General features: G+C 38.8%; 1 protein-coding gene across 1 annotated transcript; it reads left to right on the top strand.

Moving 5' to 3' along the window:
• The first annotated feature begins 791 nt into the window (after nucleotides 1-791).
• On the top strand, nucleotides 792-24,722 carry tbc1d20 (TBC1 domain family, member 20). The gene is made up of 8 exons (XM_028811991.2): nucleotides 792-1,028; nucleotides 3,505-3,690; nucleotides 18,343-18,423; nucleotides 18,590-18,776; nucleotides 20,122-20,223; nucleotides 20,542-20,683; nucleotides 23,804-23,988; nucleotides 24,368-24,722. The coding sequence occupies exons 1-8, from the start codon at nucleotides 965-967 to the stop codon at nucleotides 24,621-24,623; spliced, it is 1,203 nt and encodes a 400-aa protein (XP_028667824.1). The 5' UTR covers nucleotides 792-964; the 3' UTR covers nucleotides 24,624-24,722.
• Nucleotides 24,723-25,137: the final 415 nt, after the last annotated feature.

Genomic DNA, 25,137 nt, shown 5'->3' with positions numbered 1-25,137 from the left:
CGCGTAAATCGGGTTGTGCAGCGGGAGAGAGACACGCACACACGAGAGAGAGGACTGGCCACATAATCCACTGTAATCATGTTTTACAACAAAACAACAGAAAATTTTCACTGAAAAAATGAACTTAACAAAAAATAGACTACGCTCGCAACTTGCAGTTCTTGTTGCCGATTGATGCGTTTCTTTGTTTTTTTTTTTTGCGGTGGGACGTCGGATAAGCGAGACTCTACTGTATTAACAGTCATATATTTATTATAACTCATATAAGCCAGTTTTTTATGGATGTTCTGTCACCTTGAACTGGTTTATTTCGTATATACCCAATAAAATAATTTTTGACATGACGCGTTTATGTACTGGATATGTGACCAATAAAACCACAGCTGGAAATAAAGGGCCTCGCTATTTTCAACGGAAAGGTTTGTGGGCTGTTTTAAAGATGGACTACTATTCCGTAAAAATAGTGTAAAATTACAAAAATGTCATTATACTCTGTATATGTGCTAGCAGTGACACTATAAATACGATCCCGAAAAGGAATTTAGTGCATTCCTTCCGTTTAAACTGTAAAGGCGGGTTTAATTTAAATAGGAGATTAAAAAAACAAATGCAGACTGATGACACCACTGTCTGGGTGGGACGAGCCCAGGTTTTATCTTTGAGCGCGATGGGTGGAGTCTGTGCGTCCTACAAAGGCTTGATGGGCGGAGCAGATAGAAGACCAGGATTGGTGAACAGCTCGTTTGGAGGGCGGAACTGGCGAAATGACGCATCGGCGTGAGGAGTGGGGTTTGTTTCGTGGGCAGCACTACGTTCGTGATGGGCGGAGCGCGTACGGGTAAATGCTGTGCGTTGCGGGGTGGTTATGAGCTTCTGTCTAAGTAGTAGAGGTTTGGTGACTCCATGATACCGTTACATCGCGACCTGCATACATTTAGAGTAAAATGAGCCTAACGACGAGACGATGTATATGAAGAAATCCAGAAGTGTCGGCGCTACGTCTCCTCTGAATGGCCTGGGAAAAACAGGTAGCGGCAAACGTCATCAGTGGTTTTTTTTTAGGGAGGGGAGGGCTTACGTATGTGCTTACAGATGTGAAACACTAAGTTGTTCTTTAGGGTTGTGCGGTTAAGGAACAAGGCATTCTTTATGCAAGGAGAATATTGTAGTCCAAGAACTGTGTTTCACCATCTTTCATGATGGACTAAACTATATTAAGGCATTCTCTCGGGGTGCTGGCCTTGGTATAGCGTGACCTGTGTACCAGTTTGTGTATTATGTGTGTCTTAAGGATAGAAAGAAAGGGCCTCATCTCTCAAGCCTTTGCCTTCTTGGGACTGCTGATGTTCCCATTGTGTCTGCTTGATTTATGTACAGTACCAGTACCAGTGTCAGCCGTACGTCGGGTGATTTAACCCTCTGGGTATCGTGTGCGAGAGCGCACGGAAGGTGAGGATTTGCTCCAGATGTTTACATGTGGTTATAAAAGCCCCTCAACTTCTCTGCTTCTGTTGCCCTTTCTCGTCAGTCGTGATATACGCTATCGTCCAAAGTGCCGAGGAAACACGCTACCAGGCCCGCTCAAAGTCCGTCTTTAAATTGGAATGCAGACGAGCATCTTTGACATAAAGTGAAGAGATGTTAACATTAGTAGTTTTGAAATTGTAATCTTGAAATTGATAATTTTGCAACTTTTAAAAGCCATTTAAATGTGATTGATTCAGAATAGTTTTTCTTTTTGTTCCTGGAATGAGTCTGAATTGATGGTATAGGATGTGAAGAATGAACCAAGCTTGTGCAAGAATCATTCTTTTAAGCATGGCACTTCATGCGTACATGTTTGCAGTGACTCTTAGCGGTAACCATTTGCAGCTGATAGTTAACCTAACATGGAATGAATCTTGAGATGATTGTTTAAAAAATCTAGAACTCTGAAGAAATGAAGCAGAAATACTTGTCTCAACAAAATGATTCAAAGATGATACTCTAGACTTTAAAAGTATGTCACAGCAGTATATATAGTGCTATGAGAGGAATTTCATGAATTTAAAACGTTGTCGTTCCCACAAGTACCACATTATTATTGATCATTATAGTAATGTTACCAAAGGTAACCATCATAACAATATCACAGAACATTCTCAGATTTGATTAATCTAATTGAAGGTTGCAAGGGGCTTACACTAGCAGTAGTGGGTGAAAGGCAACAAAACCGCACCGAACAGAGTGACAGTCCATCACAAGGTACACTCCTACACATGCTGATACTTTCATGGCACACCTTAGAATTGCCAGGTAATCTAATCTGCACATCTTTGTTAATTTGGGAGGAAAACCAACCTAGACCTTGGGGAGATGTCAAAATTTGACATGGTTAGGGAGTGGGGTTCAAACCCAATATGTTTGATCTGTGCAAAAGCAGCAGTAACAATTACTCTACTCTGTTGGCCTAGGCACAAAAAAACTGCCCTAGCAGAATGTCTCCAAATTGCTGGAAAGTCTTCTGTTTTTGTTGCACTGGATGTGTGTCTAGTTGTGTCTTATTTTGCTTCATCAGTGCAAGGAATTATTTATACCTCTAGGTGGTGGTGGCCGCCTTTGTGTACCCTGGAATTTAGATCTGCTTATCCAGTTCAGGGTCATGTGGCGCAGGAGTTCAGCAATATTGAGAGCATGGTGTGAACTAGTTGTCTTCATTCCAGGGCACACTTTAGCTAACTCCAGTCATGTTTATACTGGACCAGTTTCACACTACCATCCAATTTAAAATGCATGAGACATGGTAGTATTGTGCAAAAGCCGTACACTGTCAGTGACTACTTCTGGAATCCTATCCAGAGCTCAGTGTTTGAGGTAGTAATGTTAACCACTGTGTCACTTCTGGAAGTTTGTAAATGTTTGTGATGTTTGTAAATCGGAGGAGGTTTTATTATTAATCAGTATGTATTGTCATTACAAGAAAACAATCTAAATTTTGTACAACTTTATTTCTGCACTGAAAACCATCCCAAGGTGTCTTTACATGTACAGTTGTTTATATGAACAAAGTAGTTGTTTGAAGTCCCATGAATTGCCCACTATGCCTCACTGCCTGCTTTGTAATGCCAAACTTACATAAACTAGATATATAATGCTGTTTGTGCAGCTGTGTGGATGTATGGAAAAACTTTTTCACCTGAATGATGGAGTGTGGGTTGGTATGTAAAGTCCAAATGGCAAGAGTTCTTTAGACTAACTCTATAGTGAGCCCTATTTACCAGATTGTTAACTTTTTGATGATAGTTCACAAGGAAATATTGGGTGCTGCTTGATTAGGAGGAAACTTGTAATTTTACAATGATCATTGATGTAAGTATGACTAATATCAAAATATACCAGTTTATTGCCTCTATAGAGCATGTCTTCCCAGTACATGAACATCAGCCTCTGGCTGTAATGATGGAGCATTCCATTCGGCACAGAATGCTCTAATTCCATCATCATTTTTTAAATTTCTTTTAACAGATTTTGAGTCCAAGCGGAAGAGAAAGATTGCAGATATCTTCCAAGCCCTAAACTCTGTGCCAGTGGACATTGCAGCATTGCGACGCATGTCCATAAGTGAAGGAGGACTGCTGACAGATGAGATCCGCTGTGAGGTGTGGCCCAAACTGCTCAATGTTAACACCACTAATCTGCCCGGAAAACCAGGTAAGAAAAATGCTCTGGGTCTTGTGTATAGATACAGTATATGACAAAAGTGGTCAGTTTATTCATTCTCATATTGCCTTTTAAAAAACCTGATGAACAGTTTGAAAACTTAATAATTTTCTATCCAGGGGAGAGCCCTGCAGGCAGAACAGTGCTTCTCATTTGGGAGGTTTGCTAACTACAGCAGTTCACAATTTGGAGGACTGATTCTTAACCTGAAGAGTTGTCAGAATATCATTTTGAAAATGGATATAGTCATGCCTTAATTGTGTGTACTAATGGCTGTTAGAATTGCTACGGTAACAAAGCATCTTTATGCTTAAGTACCACAGAGCAGTGCTGCTGGGTGCAGTAATTAAAGTGAAAACATTGTGAAATAAAATCTGTCCTTGTTCTATGTCACATGTTTTAGTTTGCAGTTGCTGATAAGTATCATCTTGCATTGCATTAGTTAAAAAATATGTATGCACATAAAAAAATATGTATATGTTAGAGTGACTGTCAGTTATTCTTTCTCCTTGTTTTTATTGTGATTTTACTTAATTTTAAAAATATTACTCACATGGCTTCAGTATCAGAAAACTCATTTGCAGTTGGGAGATATTGCATTGAATGTCAGTATAGCATGACAACATGTTCCCTAAATATATTATTCAACAAAAATAACCATTTCTTTATCTGCAGGCATTGTTTATTTTTTTAGCAGACATGTTTTTAAATTTTTTTTATTAAACAGAAGTAAGCAGTAAATGTACATTACTTACTGTTTTGGCTGATTAGTGTTTCCTCCTACAGAAGATTCTATTTTAGGAAGGGCTTTAATTCTTGCATCAGCATTGAAATTAAAATTTTGAAGAGTGACCCCCACAAACCCAAATAAATTGTTTACACACATTCTAAGGGCGGGGGGGTATTGAAATGGAGGATTAGAGCCTCAGGTGTGGATCAGAGGATAATAGTGAATGTGTATTTCAGGTTGAAATGTTAAGTGTATTTACATTAGAATTGCAAATGTGGATTAGATCACATTTGTAGTACTGTACATTTACTATGTATGCATAAAATTTCAGGCTAAACACTTCCTGCCTACAGCAGCATGTTTGCTCTGTTGTTCTAATTTGGAACTGGATCAGCTGGATGCCGTAGTATTTAATATGTCTTGGGTGATGGTTTAAATGGTTTTCTGAATCATACTTAGAATGTCAATGAAACTCACAGAATATCCTTATTTTTCTCTCCTTTGGGACACAAATTATTTATCAGTACTGACATAGCACCTGTGTTTGTCCTAACCTGCCACTTTGTATACATATACAAACAAGTTTGCAAAGCAACAACATTTATTGTCAATCGTGTCTCATATATTACTTGAATTGATCTTTGAAAATTTGTGAAACTTCTATTTTGATTCTTAAAGAATTCATTTGTAGTGTGGAGTTTTTGCTTAATCAAAACAGGCATATTTCACAAAGAATGGACTTACATATTCATTATATAGGGTAACTGATTCATGCAGTAGAACAGGAAATGGGTAATAATTTATGAGGAAAGGTTAGGAAATGCAGGCACACTGTGTGCACATTCAGCTTATGTGAACTGTACGGTATGAGCTGCACATGCATAGGTATGGAGTAAAGACTTTTTCTGCTGATACTGTTTATTTTTTATATTTTAGAAGCATAGTTCATTATCTAAATATGTTGATACAGCACAGTTTCCTCCAACAGTTTGTTTTGTCCGACATAATGGTTTTAACATGTTTAACAATGCAAAAAAATGTAATCAAGCCCCATTCTTGTTTAATCACAGATCCGATATGGGCAACCAGACTTTAATCAGAATTTAATACCACATATGAAAGAAACCTGTATCTGATCTAAAAGAATTGGATACCATGTAGTTTTGGGTATTTACACAAAAATCTTATTTATGTTAGAAATGGGGAGAATAGGAGTCAGGTCAAGTCAGAGTGCAAACAGGCCTTAGAGAACTTTGTGCCCATTTGTCCACACAGATCTCCTTAATCTATTTGCTGGTTGCCTTGTATAAACGGTCAAGTTCATCTTTTGCCACCGGAGCTGTGGAGTCAGTACACAAAACCTTTAACTCTGACTCCTTAATTTATGGCATCATCGACTCAGACTCTTCATTTTGTAATTACACTAATACATTTACTGTGTTGATTGAAAGCACACAATATACAAGATACAAGGCATTTTCATTACTGCTAACATGAATCATCAGGCTACTTTTTAGCACCCTAGCCTGTTAAGTTTGGGCTTAAAGGTCACAGTGATGCTGTTGTGGCTTTTTCTTATTATGTATTAAAGAAGTTACAAACATTGAGTAGCATTAACCATAAGACAAAATTTTTTAAATTAAGAAAAGGCTATATTTTTTTTATCTAAAGGCTAGACATAAAAATACTCGAATTAGTATATGTGAAATTGAACATTTAAACAAATTGTATTACAACATGCATTGTCATTCGAGGAGGACAACTCAAGGCACAATTTTAGTGACTTTATGACTTGCTTGACGATATTTAAAACATGACTTAGACCTCCTTATTGATGACTTGTGACTTGGCTTGGACTTGGGGTGTACGACTTACAAAGTCTCATGTTATAGCGCCACAGTTTCTATTTTTGACACTGCATTCCTTTAATTTACATTGCATTAATATACTGTAAGCGCTCCATACCTGCCCTATGTAGTGTGTTAGATAGCAATAGCAATGGAGGGATGAGCACTGGAGATTATGTATTTCGAATATTATTAGTTTACTGCAGACTACACTGCAAAGAACAGATTGATCGTCGGCAAGTTGTGAGGGTCAAGAATCACAGACACAACAACATCTTCAAACTGTGTCATTTCAAGATCCGTAAAGGCAGTTACACTTACTAGAGGGTTGGCCCTAAATACTGTGATGGATGCTTCATTGTTCCAACTAACATGCCACTGAAGCTGTGGAACCCGCCACCTATCCCCTCGGTGTATTTTAGCTATAGTGACCCTCTTTAACACAACATTTATTGATTTATTATTTATGCTATTGTTACATGTGGATGTTTGCTGTTTTTTTAAACACTTTGTGATGATCTAAGAGCAGAGATAATTATATTCCTATCAAACAAAAACTGTGAACTTGTACAATTCTTAAATGATACAGACTGGAACATGAAGTTGTGTTACCTGCAGACATACTTTAGCTTTTGAAAAAGTTTAATCTGTCACTTCAGGAAACACATAAAACATTGAACAGTTCCAATAAAATAGAAGATCCAATAAAGACAATTAAACTTTGGATACAAAGAATTGAAAAGAGCTTCTTTGATAACTTCAAAACTTAACTGACCAAATTATTGAGATGAAAAAGAAAAATAAAGATTACAATTTTTAACTAAAATTTGTTGTGATCAAGATTTTGCAAAATTTCATAAATTAAATTTTGAAGACTTGTTTTCCTAAAAGTCAGGAAGGACTCAAGAGAAGGTTTTGGTGGGTTCTGGGTCCATTTAATCTTAATGAAAAAATAAAGATTGATCTATCGGTGAATGAAGAAAATACTGTATGTTGACTGATCTTTCATATGGTACATTAAAAAAAATTGAAGACCGGTTTACATCTTGATAAGTTTTAGTTCAAAATCATAGTGAATGTGAAGTATTACGGGAGTAAGTATTTAGGTTCTTAATCCACTGTGCTTTTACTTGATTATGTGAAAGTAGATTTTGACTGTCACCGCTGCAAAAGCAAGTTATCAAAATAGGCCAAATAGGACACCTACATTAAAGCTATCTTTAACAAACCGTATAGCTAATATTGATGATTTGTGCCCTTTTCACTTACATTTATTGTGCTTGAAACAAAAAACAGTTTATTATTACTTGTATAAATATGCATTTGTTTATATCAACTGTTCGACTGACAACCGTCTCCCCGCCATTTTGGAATGCAGGGCAGGTGCTGCTATCTATTGGCAACAAAAAGAATTTTAAGTGAAATCTCTGCGCAGGGCAGATGCTGTGAATTCTCTATGTAATAAACTTAATAAGTTATAGCGTAATGAAAACTGCATAATTAGATCTGGACCACCCTATATATATATATATATATATATATATATAATATGGAAGAGAAGGTCTGTGATACGGTTTGCATATTTGCATCTGGAGATCCACGAAGGGAGAAAAAAGAATCGCGTATCATAAAATAGTTTTTTTATTCCTGAGCTTTCAACCCCTATCAGGGGTCTTCATCAGAGGATAATGCTTAGACTTACAAGAATCAAAGGCAATATATAGCAACACATTCAGTGGGGGGGTGGGTGGAGGTGACTAAGTCAGTATGATCAAGGGGGGGGGGGTGGGGGGGGTTGTATAGTTTATTTATTGTGTACATGTTCTTCTTAAGTTGGCATATGCTGGATTTATGTCCAAGTGTCTGTTGATGGCGTTTTCATCTGATAGCCAAGACTCGGCCAACTCTCTGGCACTTTTAGTACTGGCCTTAAATTTTACTTTTACGTTGTCCCAGTTGAATGTGTGTCCTGTCGATTTAGTATGTGCATAGATCAAAGATAGTGCGTGCTTTCTTCTGACGGCGTTGCGATGTTCCTGTACACGTGTTGAGATTCTTTTTGACGTTTGTCCTATGTATACCGCTGAGCAAGAATTGCATGGGATACTATAAACTGCGTTTCGTGTTTCGGCTGTCGATTTCTTGTTTTTAGCATTAAATAGGACCGTGCGCAGATTGTTCGTGGGTTTATGTGCTATTCTGATGCCCCACTTGGTCAGGGTCCGTGCTGTGCCTTCTGACACATTATGGTGATAAGGGAGTGAGTGCCAGGTGGGGTGGGGATTCTGATTTAAGTTGATTGTTTGCTGATTCATTTGGCGTCTGCTGTGTAGACTCCGATTAATGAATGTTTTTGAGTATCCGTTCGAGGTGAAAAGGTGGAAGAGATAGCGTCTCTCATTAATTTTTGTTTCCTTGGTATTACAATGAGTGTGGACTCGTTTGAATAGGGTTTTCACGCAGCTCCGTTTATGAGATACCGGGTGGTTGCTGGAGAAGTGTAGAATCTTGTCTGCGTAGCATTGTTTGCGGTAAACACTTGTGGCCAGGGTGGTGTCACTATTTCTTTTGATGTAAATGTCCAGGAAGCTGATGTGTCGGTTGATTTCTTTTTCCATTGTGAACTGGATTGCAGGGAATATTGTGTTGATATGATTGTAGAACTCATTCAGCTGGTTCTTTCTTAGTATGACGAATGTGTCGTCTACATAGCGTATCCAAATTTTGGGTGTAATCTGGGATAAAGCTGTGTTTTCAAATCGTTGCATTACCAGTTCCGCTAGGAGTCCAGATAACGGTGATCCCATTGGCATGCCTTCTTTCTGTGAGTAATACTTGCCATTGAAATGAAAGTGAGTTTTTTGGCAAAGTGATATTAGGTGCATTATGTCTTTGATGGACAGTTTGGTTCTTGTCTCTATGGTGGGGTCACTATCCAGTTTCATTAATAGTGTTTCTGTGGCCAGTTGGATCGGGATCATGGTGTATAGCGATACAACATCAAACGAGACCATGATCTCATCCTCGGCGATGGATACGTCTTTCAACCGCTGTAATGCCGACTCCGCGCTGTTGACGGAATAATCTGAGTCGTAAGTTAAATGTTTAAGTAGTTGGAAAAGTCTTTTTGACAAGTTGTATGATGGTCCGCCTATTAGGCTAACCACTGGTCTGTATTTCAGTGGTGTTTTATGTATTTTTGGGAGTCCATAAAATTCCGGGCAGTTAGCATCATTAGATTTCATTTTGTGAAAGTTCTGTACATCCAGGCGGTTACCATTTCGGAGTTTGGTCAGAGTATAGTTTATTTTATTCTGTGTAGTTTATATATAATTCTTTGGATTTTTGTTTATCATTGGCTGAGCTTTCAAAGTAGCAACTTCCTTTTAATATATGACATACCTTATGGAAACAGTAGTATTTCAACAGTGACATTAAGTTTATTGGATTAACAGAAAATGTGCAATATGCATCATCCCAAAATTAGACAGGTGCATAAATTTGGGCACCCCAACAGAGATATTTACATGAATACTTAGTTGAGCCTCCTTATGCAAATATAACAGCCTCTAGACGCCTCCTGTATAGCCTTTGATGAGTGTCTGGATTCTGGATGGAGGTATTTTTGACCATTCTTCCATACAAAATCTCTCCAGTTCAGTTAAATTTGATGGCTGCCGAGCATAGACAGCCTGCTTCAAATCATCCCATAGATTTTCAATGATATTCAAGTCAGGGGACTGTGACGGCCATTCCATAACATTGTACTTCTCCCTCTGAATGAATGCCTTTGTAGATTTCGAACTGTATTTTGGGTCATTGTCTTGTTGGAATATCCAACCCCTGCATAACTTCAACTTTGTGACTGATGCTTGAACATTATCCTGAAGAATTTGTTGATATTGGGTTGAATTCATCCGACCCTCGACTTTAACAAGGGCCCCAGTCCCTGAACTAGCCACACAGCCCCACAGCATGATGGAACCTCCACCAAATTTGACAGTAGGTAGCAGGTGTTTTTTTGGAATGCGGTGTTCTTCTTCCACCATGCAAAGCGCTTTTTGTAATGACCAAATAATAACTCAATTTTTGTCTCATCAGTCCAAAGCACTTTGTTCCAAAATGAATCTGGCTTGTCTAAATGACCATTTGCATACAACAAGCGACTCTGTTTGTGGTGTGAATGCAGAAAGGGCTTCTTTCTCATCACCCTGCCATACAGATGTTCTTTGTGCAAATTGCGCTGAATTGTAGAATGATGTACAGATACACCATCTGCATTAAGATGTTCTTGCAGGTCTTTGGGGTAATCTCCTGGGTTGTGTGTAACCATTCTTACAATCCTGCTCATATGCCGCTCCTGTATTTTTCTTGGCCTGCCAGACCTGCTGGGTTTAACAGCAACTATGCCTATGGCCTTCCATTTCCTGATTCCATTCCTTACAGTTGAAACTGACAGTTTAAACCTCTGAGATAGCTTTTTGTAGCCTTCCCCTAAACCAGGAGACTGAACAATGTTTGTTTTCAGATCTTTTGAGAGTTGTTTTGAGGATCCCATGCTGTCACTCTTCAGAGGAGAGTCAAAGGGAAGCACAACTTGCGATTGACCACCTTAAATACCTTTATATCTCATGATTGGACACAATTTGGTATTGCTAGTAATCAGCATTGAGCAGTGACAGGCATTCAAATCAGCAAAATTACAAGGGGACCCAAATTTTTGCACAGCCAGTTTTTCACATTTGATTTAATTTCATACAACTAAATACTGCTTCACTAAAAATCTTTGTTCGGAAAACACCGCAGTACTCAGATGTTTCTAGGAAATGAAAGACATACCACTGTTATCTTTTTTTTTGTTGAAAGTAAATTATTATGCAGGCTGAGAGGGGTTCCTAAACCTTTTCATATGACTGTAATATATATTAAAGCCAAATACCACTGACTCCCTCATCATGAAGTGTCCCGAACCATGAGGACTTGGGACTTGAAATTTGGAGTGTAGGTTCCCTTGGTCCATAGCTGCTCGCTAAGAAACAGTTTTAAAAATTTCGTGGTCCAAGAGCGAAATTTCTTAGTTTTTTTTAGACCCATTTGTATGTCTGTCTGCTTTTCACGAGAGAACTACTTAATGGATTTAGATCGGGTTTTTTCCTATAATTTGCTTGAACATTCTGTTGATTTTGCGACTTTCTCATCACGCTAAGTATCATAGTTCGCTTGTGGTACAGATTTATTAGTGCAAATCCGAGAGAGACTCATCGGGCTGCGGGGAGGGGGGTGGGGCCCTCCTCACTCACACGTCTGCCTCAGGGCGTAACCTTAATTTCGCCTAGTTCGTGAACAAGAGAACTACTTAACAGATTTAGATCTTTTTTTCTATAATTTGCTTGAACATTCCGGTTGATTTTGCGACTTCCCTCATTGCGCTGAGAATCATAGTTCGCTTGCAAGAGTGATATATTCACACTAATCTGAGACCGAGGCTGCGGGCCGAGGGGTGGGGGAAGAGTGAGGTTAGTAGTAGAGAGCTGGGCGGGGCCTTCCTCACCTCCTGTTTCACTAATACGGGGGATGCCTAGTGTGTGTGTGTGTGTGTATATACAGTGATTCCCCCGCCTATCGCGGAAGTTACATTCCAGACCCATCAGCGATAGGTGAAAATCCGCAATATAGAAAGACGATATAAATAAACATTTTTTTATAGTTTAAGCCTTAAAATACCCCTCCCACATGCTTTAAACACATGTAAACTTATTAAAACACACAGTAGTGCGCCTCCGGGGGGGTTGAGTGAAGTGATCGAGTTCATATCATCTCGGAGAGACACTTTTGACTACACACAAGACTAGACATTACAACCTTAGGAAGCAAAACCCGTGAGACAGTGACTTTTTTGCACGTCATGCCCTATTTACAAACAATTTAAAACAAGTTCACGGACATCTAACGTAGCAGTTGTTGGAAGGCTTTTGGGAGACACACTTCAGGTGCTCCCAGCTCTTAAAACAACGACAAGCAGAACATGCAGCTCACCAGCAGCAGCTGCAGCAAGCCAACAGATGATCCAAGCGCATCTCCTTAGCGTGCGTTCAGCCTCCACCCCCCCCTACTTCAGAACACTAGTGGCAGAGACACGAAGTGGCAAAAGGACAGCTGCTGTACAGGCTTTTAAATGATTGACACAAAGTGCGACAAGCAGAACAAACAGCTGGCCAGCAGCAGCAAGACAGCAGCTGAACCGATTAGATCTCTTTATCGTGCATTCAGGCCCCCCCTTCACAACGCAAGCAGTGTTATAAGTCCCGCGAGAAAGAGAGTTAACCACACCCGGGGCAGGAAATAAAGGACAAATATTGTTTTTATAAAAGTTTTAAAGTAAAAATAAAAATAATGCATATGTAACAATTTCCATGAAAATAAGAATCTCTTTAAATTGTTTATCCGGTAAACCAAACCCGGGGGTGGGCGAGCGAAGCGAGAAGGGGGCAGAGCCCCCTAGTAATAATAATAACAATAATAATAAATCCGCGATGTAGCGGGGCGTGATAGCTGAACCGTGATGTAGCGGGGGTTCACTGTATATACGTATATATGTATATGTGTGATATATACACTTTTTTTTATATTAGTAGTTCCGCAGATCAACGTTTTCTTGTACATAGCTCCACAATCCCAAAAATTTCAAGGATTGCTGAATTAGATAATGTGAAGATGCCTCATGTAAACTAAATGATGTTCAAATTAAAGTTGCTTTTACTCATTAATTCATTGGCTGCATGCCATTATAGAGCGCTCACATTCACGGCCCTCATGTTGTTTCACAGTAACATGGTAGCTTTTAAGTTTTTTCATGGGAGATGAGAAAATACAAACACTGGCAGAGGTATACAGTAAAATCTACAGCTGACATGTATTATACATTCTAAATGACTGTGGATTGTTGAAATATTTTGTTAATTAATAAATATGCAAAATTGTTTAAAGAAATTACTTTAAAATGAGAGTTGATTATGTAATGATACTCTAAAGTGGGTGGCACAGTAATGTAGTGGTAGCTCCATGCAGGGTTTATGTCTCGGGTTTTCCCAATATGGAGTTTCCATGCTCTCCACATGTCTGTGTTTGTTTCCTCCCACGGTCAAAAAAAATTCAGGTAAATGGTAAATTGGCCCTAGTGTGTGTCTGTGTGTTCAACCTGCACAGGACTGGTGCCCTTTCCAAGGATTAATCTTGCCTTGTGCCTTATGCTTGCTGGGGTAGGCTCCACAAGTTTTAAACAAATTCGATGGATGGATATTTTGAAGTGACAAGGCCTTTGAACATTTATTCTCTTTAAATGCTGCATGTAATTAGACATACTGCACTTATGAGGAAACTGGAAAATTGATAGTATATACAGTATGTAGATTACTTCAAAGTAAAACAATTATTTTATATGCTAGACACTGTTACTTCTTACTAAGGATTGTTTTCACTGAGAAAGTCTATTCTGAGCTTTGAGGTTAGTTTACATCACACACATTTATCATAATGAGACCAGCTACAGAGAGTAGTGAAAATGGAAGCACTGCTTTACTCAAATCTATTCAGCTATGATTTGACTTGACTTGCTTAAAACCAGTGACTCGACTTGACTTGCTTGAATATAATCTTTATAACTTGAAACTCGAAGTTTAGCTGAGACTTGCATATGTAGGCCTTAGTCCTATCTCCGTTTGTCAGAGTTGGTGTTGGTACATTTTTACCGACTCCAATTCCTGTAACCCAGTAAGTGCTACTCCACAGCTCTGCTTGTCACGACCTTTTTTAAATTTTCCTGAGATCTTTACTTTGTCATATTCATTCTAAAACTCAACAATTCTCTATTAAATTTATTTTTTTTTTATTTGCTGGAATATTGTGTTAAACTTCCCATTTTTGGATTAATTAAATCTGATGAATGCTCTCCCCCAAAATATTTTAGCATGACAAAATTTATTCTACTCTTAGTTATGTTAGGACATTCATGTACTGGTGAAAAAACAGCCCCAAACCATTTCGGATTTTTCTTTTTTATTGTGGCCCCAAAGACCAGTTTTAAAGTTATCCCATTGAGAGAATGTTCTTGAAGTAGTCTGGATGGATATCTAGGTGGTCATTTATTAAACATGTTATGGCAGCAATACTCTTTTTTTTTTTTTTTTTGCAAGCAAATGCTTTCTTCTTGCTACATTCCTTGGATGCCATTACTGTTACCCAGGGGTCTCAAACTCAGTTTGTGGAGGACTGCAGGTTTTCATTTCAGCCACTTTCTGAATTAGTAGCCAGTTTACTGCTGCTAATGGAACATACTTTTTTGCGTTGATTTTAAGTGAGTTGTTTTTTTTATGTTTCCAAAACCTAAATTGCTTATTTTTTCCATAGACAGCTGCTGTTTAACAATATGTATTGAGTTACTTATGGTCAAAAAGCATTTGGACAATTATCTTGGACCAATTAAAATAAAAAATAAATGTCTAATATATCTAACCGAGTTCTCTGCCAACCTCTTTTGCACGGGTCTCAAAATATTTCCTAGAGGACTGCAATAGTTTCAGTAGTTGTTGCAGCAATTTTAATAATTCAAAGGCAAATGCAGATTTTAATGGTATATCTTACATTTTATTTATGTGGCTTTGTAGTGCAGAGTATGTTAATTTACCTAGATTAATTGGCTATTAATACAGAAATTGCCTAGAATGAAACCTGGCAGCCACAAAGGAACTGAATTTATGACCCCTGCTCTTAATTTTGCTTTTTCTTCCTAAATAATAAATAGGATTTTGTTTTTCTAGCAACTCAGTGGGATAATTTTGTAGAGTCCTCCACCTATGTTGGCTTGCACAGGTTGTAGATATTCTTCATTAGCAGACTGTGTCACAGTGGGCTGATAATGTACTATGGTTTAGTAAGCTTCACTAGTGTGAGGACAACTTCTGACACTCGTCTTGAAACACCTTCATCTCAGACATCCTAAGCTATGGTTTTGTCTGCTGCATTTGCCTGTACGGGCAAAATTAAAATGTCCTGGTTTTAACTTTATCATTGGATAAATGAATATCTAGTTATTTTAACTCCCAGTTATACTGTTGATTGTGCCAATGAACCTTATTTATTTATTTTTTGTGTGCATTAGCTACCCAAATCAATACATACATTTTGTGAATATTCCTTTTTTTGGATAGAAAGAACCAGCTCTGTTCAAACAATTATTTCATTCAAAAATGTTAATAATTAAAGATAACAATGAAGATTTACAAATGCTAAAGCAACAATGTATTGTTAAATTGGGTATAGTAATATTTCTCTTCTCTCTCAGTATTTGTGACAACCGATTTTAATCTTATTGCTTATTTTCCATATACATTTATGTATTTAAATTTTTGTTTTAGCCTGGAACAGGTAAAAACATTACCTGGAAATTCTAAATAGACTTAGGAGGCCAAAAAAATCCAATACATAACTTCATAATCTTTGTGCTTGTTCAGTGAGAGGGCAAGTCTGATGTTTAAATATTGAAGGGTATACTCTGAGACAAGGGTGAAACCAAAGTATCTATCTATCTATCTATCTATCTATCTATCTATCTATCTATCTATCTATCTCAACAACAATCTATCTATCTATCTATCATTTATATGGTGCTTTTCAAGGTACTCTAAGCGCTTTACACAGTGAGTGGAGAGCCATCTGGATGAAGTGGTGGCAGCCATTTTGAGCCAGAACGCTCGCCACACATTAGCTGTTAAGTGGTGAAGGGTGAGAGATAGTTAGACATTCAGAGACAGGGGATGATTAGGGGAGCAGAATGACCAGACCTTGATGGACATAGCCAGGACATTAGGGTACATCCTACTCTTTACAAAGGACCTCAGTTTACATCTCCTCAGAAGGAATGCACCATTTTTCCAGCACAGTGTCCCCATCACTGCACTGGGACATTAACATCCACATTCAGGGTAGGTGTCCCCTGCTGGCCTCACCAACATCTCTTCCAGTGGCAACTCAAGCTTTTTCCTGGTGGGTCCCCCATATAAGTACTGGCCAGATCCGAACATGCTTAGCTTCAGGTAGATGATCCATCCATCCATCCATTTTCCAACCCGCTGAATCCGAACACAGGGTCACGGGGGTCTGCTGGAGCCAATCCCAGCCAACACAGGGCACAAGGCAGGGAACCAATCCTGGGCAGGGTGCCAACCCACCGCAGGACACACACAAACACATCCACACACCAAGCACACACTAGGGCCAATTTAGAATTGCCAATCCACCTAACCTGCATGTCTTTGGACTGTGGGAGGAAACCGGAGCGCCCGGAGGAAACCCACGCAGACACGGGGAGTACATGCAAACTCCACGCAGGGAGGACCCGGGAAGCGAACCCGGGTCCCAGGTCTCCCAACTGCGAGGCAGCAGCGCTACCCACTGCGCCACCATGCCGCCAGGTAGATGATCTCTTCTGAAATACATGTGATACAGCTGCTGGCTAAAAAGTCTTTCTTTCCTTGTACTGAACAGAACCTACCAAGGATTTCATTCTGGAGTACATATCTTTCTCTCTCTTTCTAAATGTCACCAGACTCTGGTTCAGTTCATAATGGCTCTGTGTCTGGTAATAATTTGAACAGACCAGGACAGGTTAGCCTTTTTTGTTTCTTTAAACCTGATTAGTGTTCTCTTTTGCAACACTTCAAAAGAGAAAAGTATTGCCATAAATGTGCAACATTATGCAGTCATAACCATTAAATATGGTCAAGCTGAAAGTGTAAACCTAATTTTTTTGAAGTCAGGAGTATTTAATGCTCTTGTATGTTACTCTTATGCAGTATTGTGTAAAAGCACCTGATGTGACAAATTTTAAATCAATTTAAACTTATTCACAAAGCAGCATCCCCATCACCCTAGAGGGCTTACATAATCTTACCCACATTGCCTGTTGCAAAATGAGTCGCTCTTTCCATTTCTTCATCACCACTAACAAGCATGGCCTCAAATCTGTTAATGCCTTTTGTCCCAGATTTGCTGCTCAGCACAATAGCGTCCTTAAACGTGCTATTTAATATTCAGCTCAGTTTATGTAAACATACTATTTAATATTCAGTTTGGTTTTTGTTGGTTGAATCAGAGTAGTGCACAAATTACTATGCAGAAAGCAACACAGATGTTAGCAATAAACACAGAAAAAATAGCAGAAAACATCCCGCATGCATAATGTAAGGTCAGGTGGCAATGGAGAAGATAGATAGATAGATGAAATGGTAACTGCATCATTGATGAAAAATTCAAGTTAATGTTTGCTGGACCTGTGCTAGCTTGTTTGCCTGGACAATGGACCGTGAAAAGCAGTAAAGTCTAAGGTGGTGCTATTTCCTATTTCTCCCATTGTCTGTGCTTCATGGTCATGGTGCTTAGGACACTCAAGACTTGGAGGGTAGAGGGAAATTGTAAATGGTTAGTAGGTAAGCTTTTGATGTATTTATTTATTTAATACAACAAATCCATCCATTTCAAGTATCTGCCTGTACACGTAAGAGCTGGGTTCTATAGCCTATCTTGGCATATCATCAAGCACAACACAGAGACCAGTACTGGACTGGATAACCTTTTGTTGCAGCTCACACTGTGCCATCCAACTCAACAATTAACTTAACACATGTATCTCTGGGAATTGAGAGCGATCTGGAATGCTTACATACATGGGGGAGATTACAAAGGTTGCTTAGATTGTGGCTGGTCTGAGAGACAAAACTCATTAAATAATTCTTCATTATTTTAAGGTGAACAATAGTAGCCTTAGTTTGTTTTAAGGCTTGCTGTTGTATTATTGACTTCAACTATGACTCCCACATACTTCTCCATGTGTTATTACAGTGCGTGTGCATCACGATAAGGATGCTGGGTTCCTCTTCACTGAAATTGTTTTGCTGAGTGGCAGCTCAGTTTGAGTGTTTCTCATCTAGCTGCTGTGATTTTCTTTTTTTATGTAATCAACTAGACAAGCTAAGATTTAGCTTATTTGACAGACCTTTGTTTCTTATTTAGGAAAGGAGTTACGGGAAAACAACAAGGACTACAACCAGGTTCTTCTAGATGTACGTCGCTCCCTGCGCCGCTTTCCTCCTGGTCAGTACTACTGTCAGCAGAGCTGAAGGTCTTCTCTTTTGTTTCATATGATGTGAGACATAGATATGGTGGAATTTTTGGTTTTTCAATCCGGATACAATTTTTCTTCAACTTCGACAGAGTAATTAATCTCTACCTTTACATTTTTTCTTTGGTTGGTCTGCAGGAATGCCAGATGACCAGCGAGAGGATTTACAGGAGAAGCTAATAGATATCATTTTGTTGGTTCTAAAGAAGAACCCTCAGTTGCACTATTATCAGGGCTACCATGATATAGTGGTCACATTCCTACTTGTACTAGGTGAGGAGCTGGCAACCCCACTGGTGGAGAAACTGTCCACTCATCATCTCAGGTATTGGCTGTAGCTGCTTTAGAGAGTAACTAAAATACAACTCCCCCCATTTCAAATTTGCATTGTTCACATGACAGTATACTTTTTTATATATATATATATAATATGCAGAATCACCAATTCATATCTGTCAACATCTCACACATGCACACAGCTCTCTCCAAGGGGTTTAGATTCCACGGAGCTGATACTGCTAGGAGACCATGCAAGGATGTCCTCATGGGGTGATAAAACACTATGAAAGCTAGTTGGTCATGTCCTCCTTACAATCTCGACAGATACGTAGAAGAAATGTACGTTTTTTTTTTTCCTTTTTGTTTAAGTATTTCAGTTCCTTACTAAGTAAGCATCCGGCTTGTCTTGAGTAAAAGAATCATTTAGGATGCACTGATTGCCATGTTGGTGGGTTCAAGCTTTTGAGTTCTATCATCTTTGTTATTGAATGCACTTAATGTTCATAGGATTATGCCTCATGTTCTTTTTCCTATGTTTAGTAGGTGCTGTATTTCTTTATTTCACCTTAAATCAATGTGGCTTTTAAAAGCAATGCAAACATACAACCTTTTACTGCGATTTCAAATTAGATTACTTAATGGTATTTCAGGCCCACTTGTGTTTAAAGTGATATCTGATTCTCGGTATCATGGTGTATCAAGTCTTTTCACAACTTAGTATGGTGTACTGGAGGCAAGCACAAGTGAAGGCCATGCACCAGGGAACAGCACAAACTTTATTCCCTGTGGCCAGATGTTTTATTGTTTGTGTGCGTGCATTTTTTAAATAAAGCAGGGCCGCACACAGATTGCAGAGCCCATCTGTTTACCATGCATTTTGAATCTCCAACATGGAATTATCATATTTTCTTCACTGATTCTTCCAATATGTGCATCTTTGGTATTTATTAATTACATTTTGCACCATTTTCAGTTATTTGTGAAGTCACTTTTTTGACCACAACAGTTCTTTTCACAATTTATACACCCTGTGTAAATTAACTGAAAGCATTAAAATTTCTTGATGTAATTTTGTTGGATTTCTGACATGTCATATTGAGTCTCATTATACAAAATGTTTGCCATGTGTTTCACGGCCCATGATTTTTTTGTTAACTGTTGTCCTGTGAAACGACCACCTCTTCTTCTTTTCTTCCCCAACTCTGTCATGTCTGCCCTATTTCTAGCATAAGTCACTGCTGGTTTCTGTTCAGTTTGTTTCTGCTTAGCACAACAATCAATCTGATGCCTTACATGAGCCTGTTTTGTGCTGTATAGCTGGGAAATATATCCAATTGAAGAGCCTTAAACAGTAACAGAGATGCCTGTGCACCTCACATTTTGTTTTTTAGGGATTTTATGGACCCCACAATGGACAACACAAAGCATATTTTAAATTATCTCATGCCCATCATTGAGAGAGTGAATCCAGAAGTGCACGATTTTATGCAGAGGTAAAAAGTTATAGGTTTCTGTAATGTATGTAGAGTTTTAAAAATGTATTAGATTTTACTACCAGGAGTGGACGTAGTAAATTATTATTCTTAATTGCATTTGTGATGTAGTGGTAGAAAAACAGAATTAATCCCAAGCAGCTCCAGTTTCAATATGCCTCATTCAGCGGCTATTCATCTCATAGCTCAGGTGCTGTCTCCCAGTGTGACTCTGATGTTGTGCACACCATGTGGAGTTCTAAAATACTTACTTTACTAAAAATATCTCCATTACAGTAGACAACATGTAATAAATATCTGTTTCATTCTTTGTTCCAGAGCTGAAGTGGGCACCATCTTTGCTCTCAGTTGGCTTATTACTTGGTTTGGACATGTTCTTTCAGACTTCAGGCATGTTGTGCGGTTATACGATTTCTTCTTGGCCTGTCACCCCTTAATGCCTATTTATTTTGCTGCTGTGGTAGGTATTTTGTATTCATATGCTGCTTAGATGACTTTAGGTAAACACTGAGAATATCCGATTTAGCATTGCTGGCAGTTGCCGGTATTCCATAGTCACTCCTCTCCTAGCTCTGTGCCTGAAAACTCTTACCATTTTTCATAAGATGGTTTAACTATGACTGTTGTTCTTATTATGACTAGTAAATTGATAAAACTGGAACAATTTAAAAGAATTTACTGAGGTAAAGAATTTACTGATTACATCTTGCCTGAAGAATGGGCCTGAGTTGCCTCGAAAGCTTGCATATTGTAATCTTTTTAGTTAGCCAATAAAAGGTGTCATTTTGCTTGGCTTTAATCTACTGAGGTAAAAAAAAAAAAAAAAAAAACCTGGAGTATGTTAATGTATGTATTAATAGATAGTAAACGGGGATATTTAGAAATAGGAGTTCTGATTCAGATGATGTACTGGAATCACTTGTTTAGTAAAAGCATTAATCATTATTTAAAAATGCCTCGGTTGTCAGTTCTGAAGCTGAACCAGATGAGAGATGGTGCCTAAAAAATGGAAATTTGTGGCTGAAAAAGTATTTCTAGTTTTAGCAGCACTGAAAAAAATGTGTGTCAATGCTGATCGTAAAATTTGTGTTTTGTTTAGTTGTTAAGCAACTTTTTTGGAGATTTACAGGAGAAAAAGTAAAATTGTTGAATCATGTAATTTCCACAAACTCACAAAGTACAAGTTAAAAAAAAGGAGTCAGACTTCCACAGTGTGATTTGGTTTAGTGCAGGAGTCGCCAATTCCAGTCCTGGAGGACCACCCTGGCTGCAGTTTTTCATTCTAACCCTTTTCTTAATGAGTGACCTGTTTTTGCTGCTAATGAACTTCTTTTGAACTTGAAGACTCAGACCCCTTAATTGTTGCATCCATCCATCCATCCATTTTCCAACCCGCTGAATCCGAACACAGGGTCACAGGGGGTCTGCTGGAGCCAATCCCAGCCAACACAGGGCACAAGACAGGAACCAATCCCGGGCAGGGTGCCAACCCACCGCAGCCTTAATTGTTTCTTTTTCCTTAATTAGCAGCCAAACAATGAGATACAAAATGAGCCAAAACAACTGGTGTCCATTATACAATATCTGAAAATAAAGAAAGATGAAGGTCTCAGGAATGTTGGTCTGCTCAGGTCCCCAAAACATTTTAACAGAGCTCTTAGAAAAGATAAAAATCAACAATTTCAGAAATGTCTGCCATTGCACAAGGAGAGCAGCAACAAGCCACGGAATAAAAGAACGGGTTTAATTAACAACAAGACCCATTAAGTAACTGGTTGGAGTTTGAGACCCTGACTTAGTTGGTCTTCTGTTGGCTCACTCACGTCACATTAAGGAAAGAAATGAAGCAATTCAGAGGAAAGATCAGGGGAATAAATCTTAAAAAAGCAATTCAATTAAAATTAATTCACAAGAAGTTAATTAGTAGCACAAACAGGGCACTCATTAAAAAAAGGGTTAGAATGAAAACCTGCAGCCACGGTGGTCCTCCAGGACCGGACTTGGCGACCCCTGGTTTAGTGTGTAATACATGGTTCTCAAAAAATATGCAAGATTTGATACTTACATTTAGTACAATGGATATGTATCAACTATCTTGACTGTTTTAAAAAGAATTATTTTGAGTTATATACAGTAAAACCTTGGATTGCGAGTAACTTGGTCTGCGAGTGTTTTGCAAGACAAGCTAAAATTTTTAATAAATTTTAACTTGATAAACGAGCGAAGTCTTGCACTACGAGTAGTACATGTACGCTTTGTCTGCCGAGCGTCACGTGATCACAACTAAGCTAATGCTTCTTCTCTCTCTCGCTGTGGAATTGTGCATAATCGTCTCCCATTCTCTGTCATCGTGTCTCACTCATATAGATAGATAGATAGATACTTTATTAATCTCAAGGGGAAATTCACATACTCCAGCATCATATAGTCAACATCCGTACAAGTGTATACCATTTACTACAGCATTGTGACGACATGTGTGTGTTGTAACGGGTGAATCCCTGTCTTGCACCCCAAAACACGAAGATGAGTCTCAGTACTTTAGCCACACCAGCTTAATTCAGCTTGAAACAGGAACAGCACGGTTATTTATTGGAGCGGGATCTGCCACTCTCCAATACACAGACACAGTAGTCAGGGTCATGCCCAGGTTAGTGGCTGAGTAATACAAGGAATATTATAAATGCATGGCACAGTATCGCCCATCAACAGCAGGTGCTTATAGCATGTCTACGATCTTTTCGGATTTGCTTTTACGGGAAACTGCTACAGCGCTGGGAGCCTGCGGTTGCTTCAGGATGCTCTTCTGTGTGTCATCCTGTTGGCTGGAATCCCAAAAGCATTTAGAGACCTTATAGTGCATAAAGCATTTTTTTAATTTTGTGCCCAAGTGTAGTGACTCTTCAGGCAAAAGTAATGGTCATTGGATAGGTTTCCTTGTTAAAGTCGCAAAAAAAGAAGATTCCAGTGAGCCAACAGATAGCAGGGATTCCATTAGTTAGCGTGAAAGTTGTCCACGCAATAACCCTCCTCTCTCTCGTCTCCCTCACACCAGCCATGATTCTTTTCAAAGGTAAAGTGCAGGTTAATTTATTTTATGTATTTTTATTTTCTATTTTGTTGGGTTGTGGAACGAATCATCTGAGTTTCCATTATTTCTTATGGGGAAATTCACTTTGATATATGAGTGCTTTGGATTACAAGCACGTTTCCAGAACGAATTATGCTCGCAATCCAAGGATCCACTGTACTTAAATGCAAAAGGATTGTTTTCTGTCTATAATATTAATTTGGGGGAAGGTTTACTAATGTAGGCAGTAATCGGTAAAGTCAGTGCAGATAAAATTCTTGGAATGTGTGCTATTTTTGGAAGATGGACATGCTTTTAATTCTCTTTGAAAAAATTCTAAAACTGGGCAAAAAGTCTGGCTCAAGTGAGTCATCTACCAGAGTCACATTCACACTTTGCTTTGGCTTCCAGACTAGCTAACAGACCAGTAGCTGCATGCAAGTGTTGTCTGTCATGCGTTTATGATGAACTGCATTTTTCAGTCTGTTTAATGTCTCCTCTTTCCCCCAGATTGTTTTGTACCGGGAAAATGAAGTTTTGGAAAGTGAATGTGATATGGCTGCGGTTCATCATCTCCTCTCACAAATTCCTCAGGACCTACCTTATGAGACCCTCATCAGTCGAGCGGGAGACCTTTTTGTCCAGTTTCCCCCTTCTGAGCTTGCTCGAGAGGCTGCTCTGCAGCAGAGTCAACGGTAAGAAAATAAAAGCAGCAGGACAAATTTGGGTATAAATATAGAAGCTCATACTCAAAGACACAGTGAGATGCAGTTAGGGTCTATAATGCAGAAAAAAAAACTGAACATGGCAGTAATTTTCATGGCAGCTCATTTTTATTATGTGTGTACTAAGCCTCAAAGGCTCAGTAGCTTCCATTTTTGTGGAAATCCTACTTACCACCATATAAAGTATGTTCAGTTTGTAACAACAAGCGATAATACTAATAATGCGTCTGTAAAGCTGAATGTATGTTATCTTTCTACCCTACCTATGATGTTATACCTAAAAACTCACAACAAATAAGCACAACTTTCTTTTCATACCTAATGCTGTGTGCATTGCTTCTCCTGACAGGACTGCAGCATCTACCTTCAAAGACTTTGAGCTGGCGTCTGCCCAGCAGAGACCAGACATGGTTCTCAGACAGCGCTTTCGGGAGCAGGCTAGTCAAGAGGCTAAAGCCAGAGGTGTCATAGTAAAGCCACGGACTAATCGCTTTATGAAACTGGCAGTTATGGGACTAACCGTGGCCCTGGGTGCAGCAGCACTTGCAGTGGTCAATACAGCATTGGAGTGGGCACCCAAGATTGACCTGCAGATTTTTCCTTAACAGCAGGAATTTGTCTTCCTTTTTCTCTTGATTTTAAAATAAAATGCCTCAGTTTGCCTTGAGAGGACAATGAAACTGAAATTTATCCTTCATCTCAAAGGAAGCTTTGTGTCTCACTTTTGTACCTTTTGATGACTTTTCACTGACACAATAAGCACTGTTCGTCATTTTTTTTGCTCCACATCACACTGTCTGTGCACTTTATATGTATATCTTCACAATTCTGAGTATGCTCTGCAAGGGAAGAATTATCATGTATCATTTAAAGAGTGACATTATCTAGGCTATGTCCTGCAAACTTACATTTTTTGCTTATTGGCCATGTTGCTAGGACCTTATCAGGCAGCTACTCTTGCTTAGTGCTCTCTGCATGTCCGCAAGCTAATTAGGCAAGTCACAGTAGCTATAGACATCCTGGCAATCATTTGTTACTCTTTTTGCTCCTGTTTGTTAAAATAAGTTTGCAGGATTTTTAATATGGGTTGGCGCCTGCTCTTGAATGGTAATATGGTTT

This window comes from Erpetoichthys calabaricus, chromosome 10 (assembly GCF_900747795.2).
Source record: "Erpetoichthys calabaricus chromosome 10, fErpCal1.3, whole genome shotgun sequence".
Lineage (NCBI taxonomy): Eukaryota > Metazoa > Chordata > Cladistia > Polypteriformes > Polypteridae > Erpetoichthys > Erpetoichthys calabaricus.
This window is presented reverse-complemented; position numbering and strand designations above follow the sequence as displayed.

Coding starts and splice junctions, on each gene's coding strand:
- tbc1d20 (XM_028811991.2), top strand. CDS start 965: ATGTATATGAAGAAATCCAGAAGTGTCGGCGCTACGTCTCCTCTGAAT. Junction 18,424..18,589: donor CCTGCGCCGCTTTCCTCCTG/GTCAGTACTACT, acceptor GTTGGTCTGCAG/GAATGCCAGATGACCAGCGA. Junction 20,224..20,541: donor GTGCACGATTTTATGCAGAG/GTAAAAAGTTAT, acceptor TCTTTGTTCCAG/AGCTGAAGTGGGCACCATCT.